This window comes from Pristis pectinata, chromosome 24, assembly GCF_009764475.1.
Source record: "Pristis pectinata isolate sPriPec2 chromosome 24, sPriPec2.1.pri, whole genome shotgun sequence".
In the NCBI taxonomy this organism is placed as follows: domain Eukaryota; kingdom Metazoa; phylum Chordata; class Chondrichthyes; order Rhinopristiformes; family Pristidae; genus Pristis; species Pristis pectinata.
The window spans coordinates 12,303,052-12,324,048 of NC_067428.1; the positions used below are offsets into that span (position 1 = coordinate 12,303,052).

At 39.0% G+C, this 20,997-nt stretch overlaps 1 protein-coding gene across 2 annotated transcripts in view; it reads left to right on the top strand.

Moving 5' to 3' along the window:
* The window catches only part of LOC127582352 (phospholipid-transporting ATPase ABCA1-like), a 139,941-nt gene that overhangs the window by 39,228 nt on the left and 79,716 nt on the right, over nucleotides 1-20,997 (top strand). For both annotated transcript variants that reach the window (XM_052037516.1, XM_052037517.1), the window contains exons 6-11: nucleotides 6,455-6,576; nucleotides 7,737-7,931; nucleotides 8,656-8,745; nucleotides 15,344-15,581; nucleotides 18,701-18,840; nucleotides 20,162-20,278. In XM_052037516.1, coding sequence (XP_051893476.1) covers nucleotides 6,455-6,576; nucleotides 7,737-7,931; nucleotides 8,656-8,745; nucleotides 15,344-15,581; nucleotides 18,701-18,840; nucleotides 20,162-20,278 — 902 coding nt within the window. The remainder of the gene's footprint in view (nucleotides 1-6,454; nucleotides 6,577-7,736; nucleotides 7,932-8,655; nucleotides 8,746-15,343; nucleotides 15,582-18,700; nucleotides 18,841-20,161; nucleotides 20,279-20,997) is intronic.

The window sequence follows — 20,997 nt, forward strand, 5'->3', positions numbered from 1 at the left end:
CAAGATCTCAAACCCAGCACCAAACTCGTAGTCTACCAACCATTTCTAATTCCTGCTCTCTTGTAGGCTTTGGAGACATGGACAACCTGTAATCTGCACCTTAAATCAATGGAGAGGTTTCACCAATGTCATCTGCACAAAATCCTCCATCCATTGACAAGATAAATCAATGGGTTATGTCCCAGACCAACATCCCCGACACCAGGCTCCTGAAACAAGAACTTTATTCCAAGCTCCATTATTGACAAAGGAGGTTCCAAGAAGGTTCCCAAAGTTTCTTTGGAAAATTTGTGACACCAACTCATGGGAATACCCTTGCCCATGACCATTCAAAATATGGAAAGGCACTGAGTTACTCCAGTTGCTGTAAAGCAGATGATGTTTGATTTGGATGGGAAACTTCAATTAGTATTATTCCCCTGAGGCTGCTCCTTTGTAATTCTTGGGAGGTGTCTTTTGGAGTAGCCAAGGCAGGTGACTCTACCTCTCTGATGACTCTACCTCTCTGATACCTCTTGTGCAAACATAGAAAGTGAGTGGTGGATGGTTGGCTGTTGAACTGTCCACATGAACTCTACAGTAATGGTCACATACGTGGGGACTCTGGCTGGGTTATCGTTTGCACTGATTGGAGCTTTGAAATGATTCTGGTTGTAGTGATCAGGGTCAAGAGCAGGGAATGTTTTTTGATATAAAATGATTAGAGGCTGGGGTATAAACAATGAGTGATGTACTCTGATTTGTGCCTCGAGCCCAAGTGTGAATGCTGAAATTTAATCTAAATGGGTACATTTCTCCATAATTTAGTTATGTCATTCAGGCTATTTGATTTGGAATGAAATCCTGCAACAACAGAAAATGGCTCTGGAACTTTTATTTAATTTGGACATTTTTTATGCAAAATTTTACACAGAACTGAAATAACAGAAGCAAACTGAGTTTTATTATGTGACAGTGGAATTTAAATACAATTTTCTGATGCTGTAGATTAGGATTGAATCATTCTGCCAATCAATCTGTTTTTTCAGTTGGATGTCTGGAACTTTATAGAATGTAAATTGGAAACCAAAGTCTGATTTTCTTAAAAATAGCAATCTATTTCTTAAGCAGTTGTGAATTATTAATATTGTCATTGAGATTTTCAATGAATTGTCATGAGCAGCAGTACAAACGTCAGAACTCGAGTACTGATCTTAGCCTCTGCTCCTTTCTGGTCTTGGTCCTGTTTCTTAAAAAAAAATTCTAATCCCTCATTTCACCTCTTCAACAGCAGTGAACTGAATTTGTCATTGAGGAACCAAAATGGAGAGGAAAAGACCTGCAATGCTTGGAATTCAACCTGACAGAGTGGGGTGGGATATTCTCTGGTTAATATAATCTCAGGACATTACAGCAGGAGCTCCTCAGAGAATTGTCCTTGACTCAAGCATCCTTGGCTATTTGATCAATGTCTTTCCTGTGTTAAGGTAGAAAAGTGGTTATTCACACAAAATCCTACATTTAATTCTATTCACAACAGCTCCAATAATGTAAAACCCATTGCTAGTGACAGACATTAAACAGCACACATTCTTTAGCTTATTAAGTAATAGTTAAACATTGTACAAGGTAGTGACCCTCCCAAAAAGGGTGCCCCCACCACCTACCACTTCAGTTGCACTACATTTGCTTTCTTGGGAGGGTAGGGTGGGGTGTGGGTTGTTGGGGCATGATAGGGAGTGGGCAAGGGCACCATTCACCCAAAGGATCAACTGCATCAACAATTTGATTGCAAGTAAGACTGTGGCTTGGCAATACACGACAATTGAATTGTCATCAACCCTCTCATAACATGCAGATCCTCATCAAAGCTCATCGGAAGCGTAATGGCAAATTCTGCATTTGTCCAGGCACATGCAGCCACAAGAGCATTCAAGGCTCAGCATTACGTGAGAGGGAATAATTTGCAAGTTAATATTTTGGGCTCTGGACTCTATTTCCACCCTTGATTGTAACCACAGATAAGGGATGTAACAGCACTGCCCTCTGTCATAATCAGTTATTGCTGAGAAGAGGAAAAAAAATCACTGCTATGGCAATGCCATCCCCTTCAAAATCTCCTTCCACGTTTTAAGGTCCATCTCAATGAGGACGTAGTCATTGTTTGACTGTTGCTAGGTCAGTGTCCTGAAATTCTCTAATTTGTGGGAGCATCAACAGTTCAAAGAGAAGGCTCACTATTACTTTCATGGAATTGGCGGTAAATATTACCTTGCCAGGGTTACCCACACCCACAGGACGAACCTTTTGAGTTGATGATTGGATTGATCCCTTTGGCCTTTTTGGTGATGTTATCAAAATAAACTTCCCAGATTCACTAAGTGGTGCTGAAGTGCTAAATCAATACATCAGCATCTTTTCCCTTGGCGACTCTCAGCTTTAACTAGCAAAGCCTTGCAAACTGTTTGAGATGTTTGCAAGGTAACTGTGGTAGTAGATGCAAGGAGCTGGTAAAATTAGAAACAAAACAGATATTTGATTTTTGCCACCCCTTCCTACTCCAAACTTGGAATTTGTTCCATTGGAACTTGCAGATTTGGTTCTTTGCTTTCAATGACACAGCATAGAATTGGATGCAGACCATATTAATAGGGTTTGGTCGTCATAAGTTGTTCTAAAGCAGCCTATAATGGTGAGAAGAGAATGAAAGGCCTATATTAGCAATCACAAAGAAACCATGCACCTCCCACCTCCCTTGCCATGCACCCTTTCTAATTTCATAGAAACAATGGCAGAATTGTGAAAAAGAAAATGCTCTCCAGTATTATGTCCTGCTTGTGGCCCACCTGCTACGTGATAATCCACACCAGATGTCCTCAAAACATTAACAAAGTAACAAAAGGCCTCCTGGTTAATGAACATTAGCCAATGCTGTCAAAAGGCCCTTTAAAGGTATAGAACCAGACAGATAAAAGCCAAGTGATTTTGTGACGCTGTGATCCTCCCATAAAGGAGTTGACAGTTTCCATTTCTGAAAAACCCAATCACTTAGCTTTTGTCTTCCTTCCCAAGCCAAGAGAACCCTTTTACTATTTGAACTTCTCTGTAATACCAGACATTAGAATTTACTTTTAAATGTTGATAGCAATTTGTAGCCATTTATGTTATAGGGACACAATTGTTTCCTCACACAAAGTAGATTTCACGAAACATGAGGATGTCTGTAGAACTATCTTCCTCAGATAGTTAGATTGGCCCTTACAAGTTCTTCAACATTCATCTACTAGTCCCCATTGTGGATAATGGACCTTCAAAGGGCCTCTTTAGCAGTCTGGTTAATGTTCATTGACCATGAGACCATTAGATGTTTGGTCAGTGTTGTGGTGACATAAGTTATAGACTTGCACATAGCAAGCATGCTGTTACCCTTCAGCCCAAGGATCCTGAGGAATTACCTCCCACAAGGAAGTGTTCTCATGCCAGCCATCTTCAGTGTCCAGGTATGCACCATGCCAGCTACCTCTTCACATGCGTAGCATGTAAACACATTGATTGTGTACTTGTTTGGAAAGTAAACTTTTTTTAGATGTGTACTGAAGCATTTATAGGATATGAGAAAGGAAAAAGAGTTGTTAGATGGTGTACAGCTAGATCAAGATTGCCACAGTCACTTCCTGCCAAATTCTGTACACACCATTTATGATTCCAGGTCATGTTCATATCTGATGAAGATATCTGTTTCTACAGTAAGTCAAATAAGGTACTTTCACTGAGAATAAATTAATTGTTTATTTTGGGCAGTGGTTTCAACTGATGCTTTTCTCCACAGATCTAAACACGACGTGGTCACTGTGGCCATGAGGCACAAATGGTGTGTACAGAAGTCTGCAGTATCTGACCTTGGCTACACTGATCTGTCTGTAAACCACATCTCTTCCGCAAAGTTAGTGGTGACACAACTGAGAGAAGCTTCCTTTTGTCAGCATTAGACTAAATACTAACTCCAAACCGAACATAACTGTTTCTTCAAACATACAAAAGAAGAATAACTCCAATTTAGTAATTGGCCAGTTAAAATTGTTAGATTTCTGTGAAGTTAAATATCACATGATCTTAGCATATTGTGACATAATGTTTATCCAGTAATAATGAGACCTTTCAGTAATTACTAATGGTTTAAAATTCTTGCTGGAATTCCTTGAGGAGCTACAATAAAAAGTGTTAATGAAATAAAACAGAATCACAATGGCTACAAACTCTTGACTGTTTTTCACAGCTTATCCAGGTTCTTATCTATAGCCTGAAATAAGCATAACCTCAGTGCTAACTTTAATTACATGTTGTGGCTTTAGATCAGAGTTTGGGAGCAAAGTAAAAATTGGCCTAGAAATTTATGTGAAATCAATGTTCAGAGGCCATTACTAGTGCATAAATACAAAAAAATTCAGTATGGAATAGATATACCTCATGCCAGGTATTGCAAGCTGAATGATGCTACTGCACCATTAACCTGCAAACATTGGAGTTCACCTTCCCATGAGTTGACTTCCTGATGAGAATCAAGAAATTGCTTTGTTTGCACTGCAAATGTAAATGAAACTCAATAGACATTTAATGATGCTATTTCATGTTGTAAGGTTTCTGTTAATATGATTTTTAAGATTCTGACATAAAACTCCATCTTGGAAGCTAAGGAAATAAACAGTTGAAATTCTAAAGTCTCACTCCTGCAGTTAGTAAGTTGCTGTGAGTTTTTTTTCTAGTTCTCTCTCACTCTCCATTCTTTATAGATTTTATGTAACCAATGCTATCCTGTTTTCCTCTTCAGTTACTTTCTCTACTCAAATTTCAATAGATTCTCTGGTCTACCTCCTTAACCAATGTTCATGAGGGCCAAGATATCCTGCTGACTTCATTGTCAAACCATATCAATGAACAGTTGTAATGAAATGATCTGTATGGATGGCATGTAAAACAAAGTTTCTCACTGTACCTTGGTACATGTGAGATTAATAAACCAATTTACCTATATCCTAGTAGCATGCAATTTAAACATGATACATTTTGAGGAGTGAAGAAAAATATCCAATTCATGGAGTTCACCATGAGGTACATAGTCTAGCAGTTTCTGGGCCATTGTGTTCTCCACATAATAATGGTCCTGTCCTTAATAGTCCTCTGCCATAGTCTTCACAAGTCCATGGGAAGTTCATTCTTGGTTTATTAAACACTTCAAACATATTCCTATTGTCATTTTCCAGCCAAATACAATGACAGGTTGATTTATTAGGAATCTTTTTGATCTGGAAAAAGAAATTAACACAATTTCTGTCACAATGAGCAATTAAAACATGATTGATCCAAGGAACCAATAAAACTTGCCCTTAAAATTGGTGAATGTGTGCTCTGCTTGGGCTCAGTAGTAGAATAATGCCCCTGCTATTCTAACACTGCATATTATACGAACATTGCTTTCAAAGATCTTTACCTGGGTCTAGACAACATGTGGCCCAAGGTGGTCGCATTTTTACTGTACTCTGGAGTAGCTGAGCAGCTGAAGAGTTGTATCAAACCTCTCGATCGCATAGGTAGTAAATATGGGCCTTGTCAACCAGGCTCACACCCCACAAATTGCATTTTTAAATCTGATGGGTATAAATCCTGTTGACTAGCTCAATATTGAATTGCACATTCCTGCCATTTGTTGTCATTGACGGTGTGCAGATGGAATTCTGCCTCTGTTGGCTTTGAGCCAGCTCTAATGTTTTCTGTAGAAAAATAACATGCATGAGGTCAAATATTAGTTGGTTGAGGCCAAAACTGATTTTAAAATCTAAATATGCAGAAGGAAGTAAATAGCCGAGGAGAGTGAAATCTCAGGAAAGAATGATGGAGTGGAAAATTTTAGGTCTTCAGGGAGGAAGGTAAAAGTGTGTTTAGGATGGAATATTGGCACTTAAAATCAAGAAAGGAAAGTTCATAGGGGTAAAGCTCAGAAATGTTTCATCATTTGCAGGAGTATGGTTACCAGGCATGATTGAATTGAGAATTTACCCAATCATCACCACCTCGGCTGGCTTTGGTTATTGGCACTATATGCAGCCATGATAAAATAAAGATGGGGACCATTAAAGGCAGGAGAGGGATCACTTCAGATAGTAAAGCACCTTGTACACAATCCAGCAGTGCAACAAAAGAATTTATAGAATCGGTCATGATATGTGAATAATATTAAAATCTTTGATGTGCATAATTTTAAAAATTAGCATGTAATGTCTAACTTTACAATTAATTAATTTTGCTTTTTTCTTTCCCCCACAGGCTTCATGAAACAGTCATTGTTTCAGATTTGTTTCATGTAGGCATGCCATCAGTAGGATTGACTACTGTGTCATTAACAAGGCCTCCAGAATAATATAAGAAAATAAATAAGCATACATAATCAGGAACTAATTTACCTTTGATTCCTCATTAGGTCTGCCACTACAGGAATACTTGGAGAAGAATCAGACCCTGTCCCAATTCCTCATGAACAATGCATCACTTCCTAAAGAGGTGGTTAATGACTTGATGACTGCAAAGATAAATCTCGAGCAGGTAATCCACAGGAGGATGTGGTGATCTTAATAGAAAGGTAGTATTGAGTTGATCAACTAATACATGGAGGATATGGTTTGTTACAGTGAATAGAGCAGAGCTTGTGGTGTTGTTTCTATTAACCACTGTGGGACTGAGTAAATCAGGCTGAGAAAGCCCCAATTTCATTTGTTCAAGAAGATAATTTTTGGAAGGAATGGGAGTTGTAAGCTTTGTTTGAAGAGAATAAATTGTTCAAGGTTCCTCTTCTTGATTGCTACCCATAAAGTCCCAAATAATAAAAAAAGCTGTACTATAGTAGATATGGAACTCAACTGAGTCCAGTTTTCCAGGATAGAATAACATCCCAATATCCCTTATCTAGAGCAATAAAGGAACAACATCCTCTTAACTAAAGTGTCCTATGGGATATCCTGGGCTCCATTTGTGTTAGTCAATGGTCCAGAAATTCTGCTGGATTTCTCCTTCATCTCCATTGTAACTTTGGGAGATTGACACGCTCCCCACAGAAATAACTTTACAGCAAGTAGGAATGAGGTGGTGACACACAAAGCTGTGGTATACTAGATGTTGGATTTCATTTGCAAGTTTTTTTGACACGAGTATTTGCATTTTGTGGTGCCTCTTTTGTGTTCTTCTGCGTCAAGCATAGCATTGTTGGTGGTTAAGTCCATTTCTCTGTTCATGCTGTTCCCTGATATTTTATTAAGGGCTGTTGTTTCAAACAGACTCTCGTCTGACAACCATTTGTGGAAACTCTGTGGCATGCTGTGAAAGGTACTGGGTCTGTTACTGTGATGCCCTACATGACTGAATCGGACATTTACAATTTGCATTTATATCAAAATGTCACCTATTTGACCCAAGAAATCATGCTGTTCAAACTGGTTATTCTAAAGTAAAGAAAGTTTCCCACTAGGTAATCAGTTAACATTCACTTATTGATACTTATGGGATTGATGCTTATGTCAACTGATTGCCTAGAGGAAGTAAGAATTAAGCAATTGGGCAATTACAGATATAGAGCTAAAACTGAGATTACATGTAATCGGAATTGGGCATTTATATGCAGACAAGAAAACTGGAATGAGGATTTGCTACCATTTGGCTTCCTTGTAGTGGGATTTAACTTTAGTCTACCTGTGTTTGGATTTTTGTAGATATCCCTTGCTGGTCTAGGGGGAAGTTTAAAAGAGATTGTTTGCAACATATCCTATCACTCCAGTTTCCTAACTGTAAAGAACAAGAAGGCCTTCAACCGTTTGCACAAGAATCTGTGTGCCTTACCGGAGGAGACACTGCAAAAAGCAGCAACTATTTTCTTCTCAGAAATCAACTTCTCCAAACTCTTGGCGGTCAGTTTGTTTCTACTTTTCAGTAATCTGGTTGGCATGATTGAGTGTTAACTTACCTATATATGGTAAATTCACTTAGAACCCGATTTATACAGCACTGACTTGGAAGTAGTTTAATATATTTTGTATTGCATAGCTCCAGCTTTTATTCTCAAACTTACTTTGGGCAACAGCATAAGATAGCCAAGACTACACAAGATCACTTTTTAAATATACATTCTAATACTCATTGATAACGTTGTTGTAACATACTAATTCCATCTGGTTAAAGTGAGCTTGATTAACATCTTTCCAAAGGATCACACCTCTAACATAACAGCATTCCATCAGCACAGCACTGGATGGCAAACTGGACAAGTCCTGCGATTCAAAGCCACACCTATGTTACTTTTAGTACAAAGTGTTAAGTATATAAGTTTTATTACCCATCGATTGATGTTTCTGATTGACCCAATATAGTTGTGACTTTCAACAATTGTTTCCTCCACATATAAAGAGGCTATTTTAAGGAAGTTTGCCAAGAGGATGAAGAAATGCACTCCTATGAATGGTTTACCATTTTAAAAAAAAGTCAAAACAGTAGTGCCAAAATGTATTGCATTTCACCTGGTGGTGTTGTGCATAATCTTAAGGTGATCAAAACAGTGAGAGATAAATGTTATTTACTTTCACTTTATGGCGTAATGGTACGTTTACCTGCCTCTGATCTGATGTTTCTCTGCAGGAGAGGGTTGCATTTAGTGCTGAGAACATACTTGATGTATCTAATACTTTGAACGATATTATACACCGAATTGGATCTCTTGTTCAACAGGTAAGCTGAATATGACACCTATGACTAAAGAACAACAGTTAAATAATACTTTAGAGGCCGAGAAATGGTTTGGGACCTACAGATGCCGTGAAAGCATTAAGAAAAATAGATGTCATTTGATATATTTCTCTTTCTGTTGTTCTCTTTGTATGCATGTCTTTCTCTTGTGTTCTTTGTTATTCATTTTTTCTCAGATGTCTCATGAATTTTACCCATTTAACCCGCTTTTCTGAGAGTGTATAACGATTTGATGGCTCACCAGTAGAGCAATTGGGAAATCTCCCGAGCCCTAATGCAGACATATATTAATGACGTGTCCTCTTTGTAGTTCCATCATTTAGCCTTCCTTTTAGTATCCACTTGCCATAAGCTTAACTTTCCAGACATCCTATCTGAATTCAGTACTTGGGACATAAATTCTGTTTCTCTTCAGCTGCTGCTGGTAATAGAAAGCTAATAATAAAAATTTTTGAAAAGTAATTGGAGATATTGGACGGGGATATTGTGGTAAAGTGGTGCAATGGTTATGTTACCAATCCAGGAACCACAAATTTGGATCCCAGAGAGAGCTTGAGATTTTGAATTTGGTTCAAAACAATAAATTAAACTGGAATATGAAAACAGGTATCAGTAAAAGAGACTGACAAGTACATCACACTGATACCAAACCCCAGCTGTTTTATTAATTTCCTTTTGAAGGAAGAAATTGGGCTGTATGTTACTTTAGTCCCAGAACAATGCATTTGATCTTAAGCCCTTTTGAAAGCTCCACAGTTCAACAGGTATTTATGTAGTCATTCAAGAAGACCCATTACCACCGTTTCAGGGCACCTAAGAATAGCCAGTAAATACCTCTCTTGTCTGCATTACATGAATAAATTAAGCAGAGGTTGTGCGTATGCACGGCAGCAGCTGGGCTTGCTCAGTGATGTCAGACAGCAAACAACGCACCTTGATAATACTAGTGGAAAACAGTTGTGCAACAGTTTGGATGAGATTGTATCACTGCTGGAATACATGGACAGTACAATTGTTACAACCCAGAAGTTTGCTACCTTGAGGTGACAGGATGCAACCATTTTGTAGGTGGGACACATCCAACGTGCATGGCAAGAATAAAGGTGAAGGTAACACATTATGCCCACATTACAAAATATCTAAACATCCAGAAAGACTTGTTTTTTTGGGAATCCAGATTTATTTCATCACAACTAAAAGCTTCTATTCTAAAGCAGTTGCATGAAGGACATCCAGGTGTCTCTTGTATCAAGCAAGTTGCCGGAAGATTTTTCTGGTGCCTTGGAATAGACAAGCAGTTGGAGGACACTGAAAGAATGTATATAATGTAAAGAGCATTGTGAGAATCCAACATTAACTCCTGTTGGCCTTGGTCAAGGGAGATGTGGGGATTTTGCAGGTCATTTTGTGGGTAAAAGTGATCATGATCAAAGCAAATGTAGAATCTAAATAGATGGAAGCAGTTCCTACGGATATGTGTACAGCTTAATGCTGTCACTTCACACCATCTCCCAGGGTTGTCTCTGATGAACAATGAAAACAACTTCATCAGCATTGAATTTGTCAAATTCCTCAGCAGGAATGGAATCCAGCGTGTTCCCACGGCTCCATGTCATCCAGCCTCAACTATTTTGCCGGAAAAGTAGTTCATCCAGTGAAAGATGTACATAAAAAGATGATAGTAGGTGAATTTGAGACAAAGATTTCATACTTCCTTTCCACTTGCATTATACACCATACACAGCTATAGGACAGACACTAAAAAGTTAGTGATGTGCCAGAACACAGTTGTGTTTGGTGAAGTCAGAATTAGTGCTTATTGTGTGTTTAAAATGGGTGCAGCAGAATCTCGTGATCACCATTTGAGAGTAAATGATCCTGTGTTTATACAAGGCATCATACAAGTAATCTGCTTTTCAGGCTTTGACATTAATTGTACTGGACCAGTTTCACCTGCATAGTAATCACAACATCAGATGTCATACATCACATGCATCAGCTCAGTCACATGAGTATGTGCTGGGAGAGTTTCCATGCCTACTCCATTCAGCATGGCAAAGAAGGACATCCCTCAAACGTGACACTATCATCAATTGGTGAGGTTGCAGCACAACCTGGGCAAGAAATCTACTGGATAGAGTAAAAATTGTGAATACCGAAAACATTCATTGTGAAGGGCAAAATAATCCCTTTTGAATGATGATGATTAAACAGACCAGTCTTGCAGGTTTATTGGTTTTATAGATTATTGTTAACATGCTTAATGACTTTTGACCATTTTATACATTTATTAGGTTGAGGAGAGGAAAAAGCTGGGAATGTTGTTTCACTGAACTAAATTTGGAAAAGCATCAGCCAGTGCTTGGAGGATTCAATAATGAAAAAATGCGACATCTCACATAGTTTTTCATTTTGGATCATCCCACAACACTGCATTCTTTCCATGAATGTTTAGATCAATTGAGTGATATCATTACCATGTTCTCCTGCCACCTGACATTGCCACCATCACCAGTCTACTTCTAACTGATTTGCTCCATTCTAATGAAAGGGCAACTGCCTAAAACAGTGATAGTTTCTCCCTCTGCAGATGCTGCCTTGTCTGATGAATATCTCCAGCAGTTTCTAATTTTATTTCAGATATCCTCTGCAAGCTCTGCAATGATGGGAGCTTGTGACTGAGAAACCTCTCTACAGTTTTAAGTGTGGAGGGCAGTTCTGTTGCATGCAATACCTTATGATAGAATACTGCTACTGGGGGACCTTGAACAAAACTAACGAACCCCAGCCGGGTGCTACTTTTGATAGTTTCTCAGGCCTGGTACAATTTCTAGCCCACTGTATGAGTGTTGATTGTTGTTTCTGTGTTCCAGTCTGTGTTTGGTTCACCATGTTATGTATGGCACAACATTAAGCTTCAGTCCCAGGCCATAAGCCAAAGCAATTCTTTTAAACAGAATTCAGCTGGCATTTCTCATGGTAATTCCTGCAGAACACTATGGTTGACGACGTGATTCCATTGAGCTCTAAAACATGCTGCAAATTTAAAGTCCTCCAGCAGCTTCACATTCGAAGAATGGTTATGCAGCAGAGGCACTGGAGGGCAGCCCATAATCATTGGAATTGTCCATTGAGGGAGCAAGAAGAAGGCTGGTAAAATAAAGCTTTTTTTTGAACCGGCTGATTGAATTTGAGTTCATCCTTTTGAGGCTTGTTTTTGTTCAGTAATATTATTGCTTTTTTCCTTTCCACATTATCAAGACTTGCTATTAGCCTGTGGTTTAACATTAGTATTCTGTCCAAAGTGGCCATTTGTAACCTGATGAGGTTAGTTTTTTTTTTGTGGCTACAATGTTAAGGTTTGATGAATTTATTTCCTTTTTCTCCATAATTTTCATGGGGTATTGGAGCAGAGATTGCAGACAATGAAAAGACTTTAGTGACCCTTTTAAGAAAAGCTTCTTTTGGAAAAGGATGTATGAAGGCATTGTTTTGTACTTAATCCGCTTTCAACACATTCTCTCTTCGCCCAGAAGATTGGAAAGAATTGCGCTGTTACTCAATTCCTTTCAGCATAATAAAATCACATTAGAAAATCATAGTAGCTAAACAGGATCTGCATTCCTCTAATTGTTAATTTGAAAAGGATTGTTCAGATATTTCTCATATTTTCTTATGACCTTGAAACAGGTCCTTCGGCACAGTGGTCTATACCAGCTCCAAAGGCATTGTCATCAGTTGCATTCACCCACATCTCCCTGCACCCTATTCTGTATCACATGCTCACCAATCCACCCTGATCCTCCTACACTGTGGGTGATTTTTAGTAGGCAAGTTACTTACCAACTCACAAGTCTTTGGGATGCTGGAGGAAACCAGAGGACCTGGGGGAAACCCACACAGTCACAGAGGAACATGAAAACACCACACAGTCAGCACCAGAGGTCAGGCTTAAACCTGTGATCATTGCAGCTGTGAACTTCTGCTCCACTGTGTCATCAAAGTGATTCTGACTGATATCTATATTTAGTTGTTATCTTGATGGCCTGACTGAGATCTAATCCAAGGTTATTAACACTCCCATCACTCATGATCTGTAAGCCATCACTGATGCTGGCAGCAAGAGCAGATGTGACATCAATCGAGATGGGTAACGAGATTTGCTGTTTAAATTATGTGAATGGCTCTGTGCCATACTACACTGAAAACAGTCAATAAAATCATGAGCACATTCAGAACCTGAGCATCTTTAAAGCATAAAAATGTAAACGCACCCCTCAGTTTCCAGAGATTTTTAAAAAAAATGATTGGTGATTTCAAGACAACCCTGAAAGATTGGAACCCTTCTTTCAGAGATGTGTTCCATAGGCACAAAATGGCTACATGTAGTGATATGCTTATTGAAATTCAGATAGTTTCACCCAATGTCTCTAAATGATTAGTGGTTCTTATGCATGTTGAGTGATTTACAAACCACAAAGGTGCACCAGCATCTTTATTTTCTTAGAAGGTTAAGGGAGGTTTGACACTCTAATGAATTCCTACAGGTGTACTGTTGAAAGTATCCTGACTGGTTTCATTATGGCCTGCTATGGCAATTTGAATGCACAGGAATGTAAGAAGCTGCAGAGAGTAGTGGACTTGCATATGTACAGTACTGTGCATACATGTACTTGTGCATATGACAATAAACTGGACTTTGAAATAGTAGTACAGAAATGAATGCAGTAAGACATTCATTAGTTGCCTTAATAAGAATTGTTTTGGGTATAATTTATATTGTCTATCAAATTTGGAAAAAAAACAACCATTTTAATTCTGCTTTGCTTCACCATGCAAAATTGTCATCATTTTAACATATTAGTTATCTCTCAATAGCTTTTGAAATAAATGCCAGACTCTTCAAGGCTTCTGCATTTAACTTGTCAAAATCAACACTTCTGGAAAATCTCAATGTCTCTGGTCCTAAATCAAATTAATGATTTGGGTTCAAATAACCCAGGAGACTTCATGTAGGTAGCTCTCTGAACAAAGGGAAAATGATATCCTTAATCTGATTTGCAATGAATAAATGGATGTGAGACGGAGGTGAGCCCTTAGAATGTAGAGCAATGAATAAATAAGTTAGTCTAGTGAACAAAAAGTAAGTCCCAGTGTATTAATTACTTGTTCACTAATTCATTGGTTCAGTTTCTTTATCACAGTGCATTGAAGAAATAAAATTCTTTTTAGTTATGGTACGTCTCCAATTTCATATGTTGCAAAACTGGGTGCTCCTCCTTTGCTAAGGGAGAATGATGTTGACTCTCTTGGAATAGAGAGTGCCTATAACAGTGTGCAGCTAGCTGTCACATTGTAGATGTTTTCAAATCCAGACAGGAATGAGCCCACACTGTAGAAGTTGATCGCCATAGAGATTTTAACAGCCACTAACAAAGTACTTCTCCCCCTGCTCTCCTAGTGAAGTTGTGGATGTGGCTTATCTCAGTGAGGGTATCCTTACTGAATTGCAGAAATCTCACACATTATTCCTTGCTAAGGGACATGATGAGAGGATTGTTCCTTGGACACTCTTGGTGAATGTAGCCTGCTGCTCAATTCCTTTCTTCTGTTTCCTCCCCCATTCTGGTCCAGCAGCATGTACTGCTCTGTGTGCACTCTGCTCATTCTTCCTGTTGAGGAATGAAGATTCATCATGTTTTCTAATTGAGACTGTGGATGAATATAGTCCATAATATGAAGTTTTCTAAACAGGAATGTGCACTAGGAGCCAATGGGTAGTAGTACAGGACAGAAAGTAATTTGTTTGATGGTCTGATCTGTGATAGTTGTTCTCATGGAGAACACTGATCTTTTGGAAAGATCATTTGAAACTTGCTTTTGTCATGGAGATAAAATAGTGGTAATCAATAGGTAGGGAGAAGAATGTGAGGGCAAACAGGAGGAGTAATGCTCATGACAGACTCTGAATCTTGGAACTGAGCCTTGATTAATTTTAAGGAAGTAGCAAAAGTTAATACTTGGAGAAAAGGAATTTGGGGAGCATGTGACCCAGAGAGAATTAAAAAAAATCTTTTCTAAATCTTGAAGAATTTCAGTGTTCATTGGATTTAAGGTGGCAAATGCAGAAGCTTTTATTTTCTTGGCAAGTACCATTTTGGTGGATATGTCACACCTTGAGTACTTTGTCTAGTCTTGGGCATAAAACTTTCAAGCCGAGGAGGTGATAAAGAGAACTAAGCATCATCCAAGGAACCTGAGTTATTGCAAATAAGAATCAACATTGGCTTTTTTCCCTTGAAAGGAGCATATGAAAGGACATCTGAGATAGTGAAAGGTAAACCTGGAACGTTGTTACAATGCCATAAGACAAAGGCACACCAATTCAAATTGTTAATAGGGAGCTTTAGGACTGACATCAGGTGTTAATTAATTGCCATTAACTGCCTTGTCTTGTTTTCAATGCTGCATGTGACCTGAACTGCAAACTTTAGCCCCTTACGGGTTTTTCAATAATAATACAACCACTAAAACTTCTGATTTGTGTTTTTTTTATCCCCTCTTATGATTGCATCACAAGTTATCCAACATGACGAGTTTTTCTGAATTCTGGGATGAAGTTCAGTGGTTAACAAATCCAAACACAACTGGATCACCAAAAATGATGTTTCAGGCAATATCCAAGATTGTTTGTGGGCATCCAGATGGAGGTGGTCTGCGCATACCTTCACTGAACTGGTATGAAGATGATGACTACAAGGCCTTATTTGGCAGGAACAGCACAAATGATGGAATGATCACATTTGACAATTCAACACGTGAGTGTAATTTTATTCCCTAAATAAATCTTAAAAGAAGGAAATCTGTTGGGCTAGAATTTGCTGCCAGAAGTGAGCCATCACTGGTAACTATTCACCAACATTGTAAAAATGAACATACATTTTGTGGATCCGCCTTTATCAATGCACTTACAAGCCAGTGCATGGGGGATTAGGAGAGGACTAGAAAAAGCTTTGCTTAAAAAAGGCTGAAAAATTATTTGCAGCTGTCTGAATCCTACAGCCATGAATATCTCTGATGTTCGGAAGCATTCTGAAACCATTACAACATTCTAATTGTTTGATTTTTTTTTTCTCTAATGTGCCAAATCCAAAGATGAGATGTTGTTCCTCAATTTTTTTTGAGTTCCTTTGGAGTTATGGGTAGAGAGGTTCGAGTGAGATAGAAACAGAATTAAAATGACAGGCGATCATAAGCTCTGGATTTGACAACCTGTTCCGTAAAGCAATCATCTAATCTGTGTTTGATCTCTTTAATATAAAGGAAATCACATCAGAAGCAGAAAATGCAGTTTACTATATTGAAAGACATGCACATAAATTGATGCTTTACATGGAAAGTTTGTTAGGACATGGAAGGTGAGAAGGGAAGGTTTAAAAACAAAAAGCAGTGCTGGAGTAAGCCAGAGTACCCAGAACGGAACAATCTGTCCAATTTGTGCAGAGGAAGGACAGAAAAATGAGTCTGCTGGTGGTGTGTGTCAGAAATTGCAGAGACTGTTGTATTGAATGTGACGGTTGATGAAGTGGGAAGTGAGGATGAGAGGAATCTTCCCCTGGTTCTGGGAGGGGAAAGAAGTGAGCAGAACAAAGGAAATGGAATGTTCACATTTGAGAGCCTTGTCAACCATAGCAGGGGGAATCTGCGGTTGAGAAGAAGGGTAGTGTTGGTGTGGAAAGTGACATTGTTGAAATGGGTCCTTGGAGATAGAGATCCCATGAGAATGGAATGGAGTGCTTTGAGTGAGCAGGGTGCTGGGAGTGCAGCCAAGGAACCTGTGGGAATCAGTGTAAACATAGAGAGCATTCAGGTTGATGGCTTATTTAAATAACATGCATTGCAATACAGAAAGAGGCCATTCAGCTCATTAGTCCTATTCTCCCTCTTTATTTCCCTGTATCCTGCAAATCGTTCTCTCTCTGATACCCATCTACTCCTCCTTGATTCTTTTTCCATTTTCCTACACTGAGGGTAATTTCTAGTGGCTTTGGGATATTGGAGGAAACCGGAGCACATGATGGAAATCTACACAGTCACGGAGAGTGTGCAAACATCACACAGATAACATCTGAGGTCATGACCAAACCTGTGTTCCTGGAGCTGTGAGGCAGCAATTAACGGCTGTGCAACTGTATCTCGCTCTATATATGGAAAGAAAGAGTCAAATATGGACCAGGTGAACATGAGAGCAGAGTGGAAGTTGGCAGCAAATGTGATGAAGTCTTGGTACAATTATTAATGCAGTGGTGAGGCAGAGGTGCAGGGGAGATCCTGACTCGGGAATGTTTCATACGTCCCACAAAGAGACGAGCATAGCTTGAATTCATATTATTTCCATAGCAACATTTTTGTTTTGTTGTTTGGAGGATGAGTGCAGTCAAAGGACAAGTTTTGCAGAATAAGAACAAGTTTAGCCAGGCAGAGGAGGTGGACTGGATGGACTTCAAAGAAGAAGCAAACAGTTGAAGCTAGGATGTGGGATGCTGCTTAGAAGAATAAGGGTGCAAATTATGTTGGTAAAGGTGGATAATATGTGAATGCGCCATGGGATCTGGCATGGATTTCAAGATGAATTGGAATTCAGGGAGTCTGGGGATTGAGAAAATAGCAAGGATGCTCTTGCAAAATTAAATTTGAAAATACCAGTGTGGTGATAATAAGTTTAAGCAATAACATAGTGAGAAGGGCAGCTGTGCAACATATTAGAGGTGAGTGTCTTGGTGATGGATGAGATACGTTTTCTGAACCAGTTCAGAGTCGAGTAAAATTCTGAGGTTTTGTACAATTGAGCTGAAACACCATCCAAAGAGGGAGGTGTGATCACACTGTAGCATGGCCGTTTTTTGATACTGAACTTTGATCTGTCACCTGCTGAGCTGTCGTAAGTTTTAGTTCATCCATAAACCATGTTGGACAGTTACAAAATCAATGGAGAACAGGAAAAGTAAAATAAGAAAACCTTTATAGGTGCAATGTATTGAGGAGGAATTGGAGAAATTAAGGATGGAGACTTGGATTGCACAGAAGCTGACCCTGAACGGGTAATATATGAACATACGGATTAGAAGCAGGAGGAGCCCTTTGAGCATTCATTGAGATTATGGTGACCCGACTGTAACCTCAGCCCTGCATTCCCATCTACCACCGCACCCCCCCCTACCCCACCAATAACCTCTTGCCCCTAGCTTAGCAAAAATTTATCTCTTCCTTAAAAATGTTCAAAGACTCTTATTCCTCTGCTCTTTGAGAAAGAAGTTCCAAAAACTCATGACTGTCTAAGAGGGGGAAAAAAATTACCTCATCTCTGAATTAAGTGGGTAACTGATTAGAAAGGGTGGAGAAAGTTTTACTGTGCATTTAACCTGTGCTGTATATGTTAAGATGTAATTTCAGTAACCCTCTTGGATAGATGTAAAAAAAATCTTATGGCATCTTTCAAAAGAAGGACAAAGGAATTTTTCCTGATGCCCTGGCCAATATTTATCCCTTAATCAGCATCTCTGGAAAAACTCAGATTAATCTGGGCATTAGTACATTTCTGTGAAGGGATCTTCTTGTATGCAAATTTACTGCTACGTTTCCTGCTTTATAACACAGACTACATTTCAAAAATACCTCATTGGATTTAAAGCAAATTGGGACACTGAGATTGTGAAAGATGATGTAAAATTGCAAGTTTTTTTAAAATCCATTTTAACAATGCTATGTTTTTGGATTTAACCCCTTAAGTTTTCAGACTTCTTTTGAAATGTTGAATGATTTTCAGACCATTCTGTGACGGGCAATGGGAGCTCAGAATGCAAATGCTACTTTAAATTTTTAAAAAACAGAAAACATGAGAGCTGTGTAACCAAATCCCTTTCTTTGTTTTGCATAGCACCTCACTGTAAAGATCTGATTAAGACTCTTGAATCTAACCCAGTCTCTCGGATTATGTGGAGAGGCATCAAGCCACTTTTTGTGGGGAAAATTCTATACACTCCAGATACTCCAGCTACACTGAGGATAATGAAAGAGGTACTTTTTGATTAAAAATGCGATCTTCACTAAAGTCTTTGTTATTGAAGTCAGTGACCGCAAAACCAGAACAAGATGGAAGTATTTGAGAGATCTAGTTTGTTTTGACCCCTGAGGCAACATGGAGCTTCTTCGCTTGGTCAAACTAATTTTTGCACCAACTTGCATATAAATAATTTTGTGAACACTTAGTCATGTCCTGGGAAAGGAACAGCAAACTAAGTTTAAGAAATCTTCACATTGTATAGATTTCATAAAATCACAGAATCGTACAGCACAGAAATGGGCCCTCTCAGCCCACCTCATTCATGCTGACCGTGATGCCTATCTATGCTGTTCCCATTTGCCCCCATTAACCATGATGCCTATCTATGCTAGTCCCATTTGTCCGCATTAGGCTCGTATCCCTCTACGTCTTTCCAATCCAAGTATTGTTCAAATGCATTTTGGGCATTGTAATTGTATCTACCTCTACCACCTCTTCTGGCAATTCATTCCAGATAACCACCATCCTCTGAGTGTAAAACTTACCCCTAAGATCTCCTTTAAATTTTCCCCCTCTCTAATCTGGTGCCCTCTAATTCTAGAATCCCTTACCCTGGGGGAGAAAGGCTCTGTCTCTCCTATCTATGCGCCTCATACTTCTATGATGTCACCCATATACTTCTATGTACTTCTATAAGGTCACCCATTAGCCTCCTACGTTCCAGTGAGAATAAACCCGCCTCCTCCAATCCCTCCATATAAATACAGCTCTCCATTCCAGGTAACATCCTGGTGAATCTCTTCTGCACTCTTTCCAATGCTACCACATCCTTCCTGCAGTGTGGTGACCAGAACTGTACACAGTACTCCAAGTGTGGCCTGATCAATGTTTTGTACAGCTGCAGCATGATATCCCAGTTCTTATACTCGATGCCTCAGCCTATGGAGGAAAGCTCAACAAATGCCTTCTTCACCACCCTAGCCACCTGTGTCAACATAGCCAGGCAGCTATAGAGTTGCACTTCAAGGTCCCTCTGTATATCAACGCTCCTTCATTATCAATATAGTTCCTTAAACACCTAATATTAAGAAACAGAATGATTTTGACTGGTCTAGTGGGCTATTTTTATTACTCCATGGACGTAAATTGTAAATTAAAACTGAACAAATGCTTATCAAATGAATTCTTTTGTGCTATTGTATTTGGGTGTTTGTACAATTGGCCAGTGCAGATTGAATTCAGGATAACAATAGGAATTCAAAATCTCATCTTGAAAATGTTGCGGACTTTCAGCTCTGCCGATGCGATTACTTTTCCTTCATTCTTGTTTGTTAGCTTAACAGAACATTTGAGGATCTTGGTTTGTTGCGGGAAGTGCGGGGAGCATGGAACGAAACTGGGCCGCAGATCTGGAAGTTTATGGAAAATAGTAAGGAAATCAATCTCCTGCAGGTTTGTATCTCATTTTCAGAAATGTACTTGTTTGCCTTATTTGATAGAAGTCATTCTTCTGTATCAGAACTTTGTGTGTTGCCGCACCATTTCAGGTTTTGACATGCAGTGAAGTTCATGTCCAAGGAAGCACTTCACCAAATGTGGTTTTGAACCCAGGTCCTATTTGCTGTTTTAGCCAAACATTTAAAATCCCTTGTCATGATGTAGAAAAAGTGAGTATTCTCTTTGACTGAAATTAGCTCAAAACAGTTTCACAGGTACTTATCTCACTGCAGCTTGGGCAGTTTCTGATGCAAACTGACTGTTGTTTTGCCAACATAACAGTAATTGCAATAAAAAAAAGAGATATTGATTTAAAAACACTCTGACACAAATTGGTTGTTCAGATATATTAAAAAATAGTGATTTTTTTTTAATTGAATGAAGGATGAATTTGCCTGTAAGTAGTGCATCACAGACAGCCTGGGTGTTGGCCAGGTCCCTCCAGTGGCCTGGCTGCTCCTTCTGAAATGCCAGGTACTGGAGCAGGCTGGTTTGTAAACTGGTGTATAATCATCCTTTCACTGGACTGAGTTTCAACGTGAGGCCTCCTATAGTTTACACATCATTGTGAGCTACCTGCATCAATCTCACCAATAAGGATGAATGTCAACCAGTATCTCAAACTGTTTGGTTCTGGCGCAGGGGCAAAAATGGGAGACTTCGCCCAATTCAAC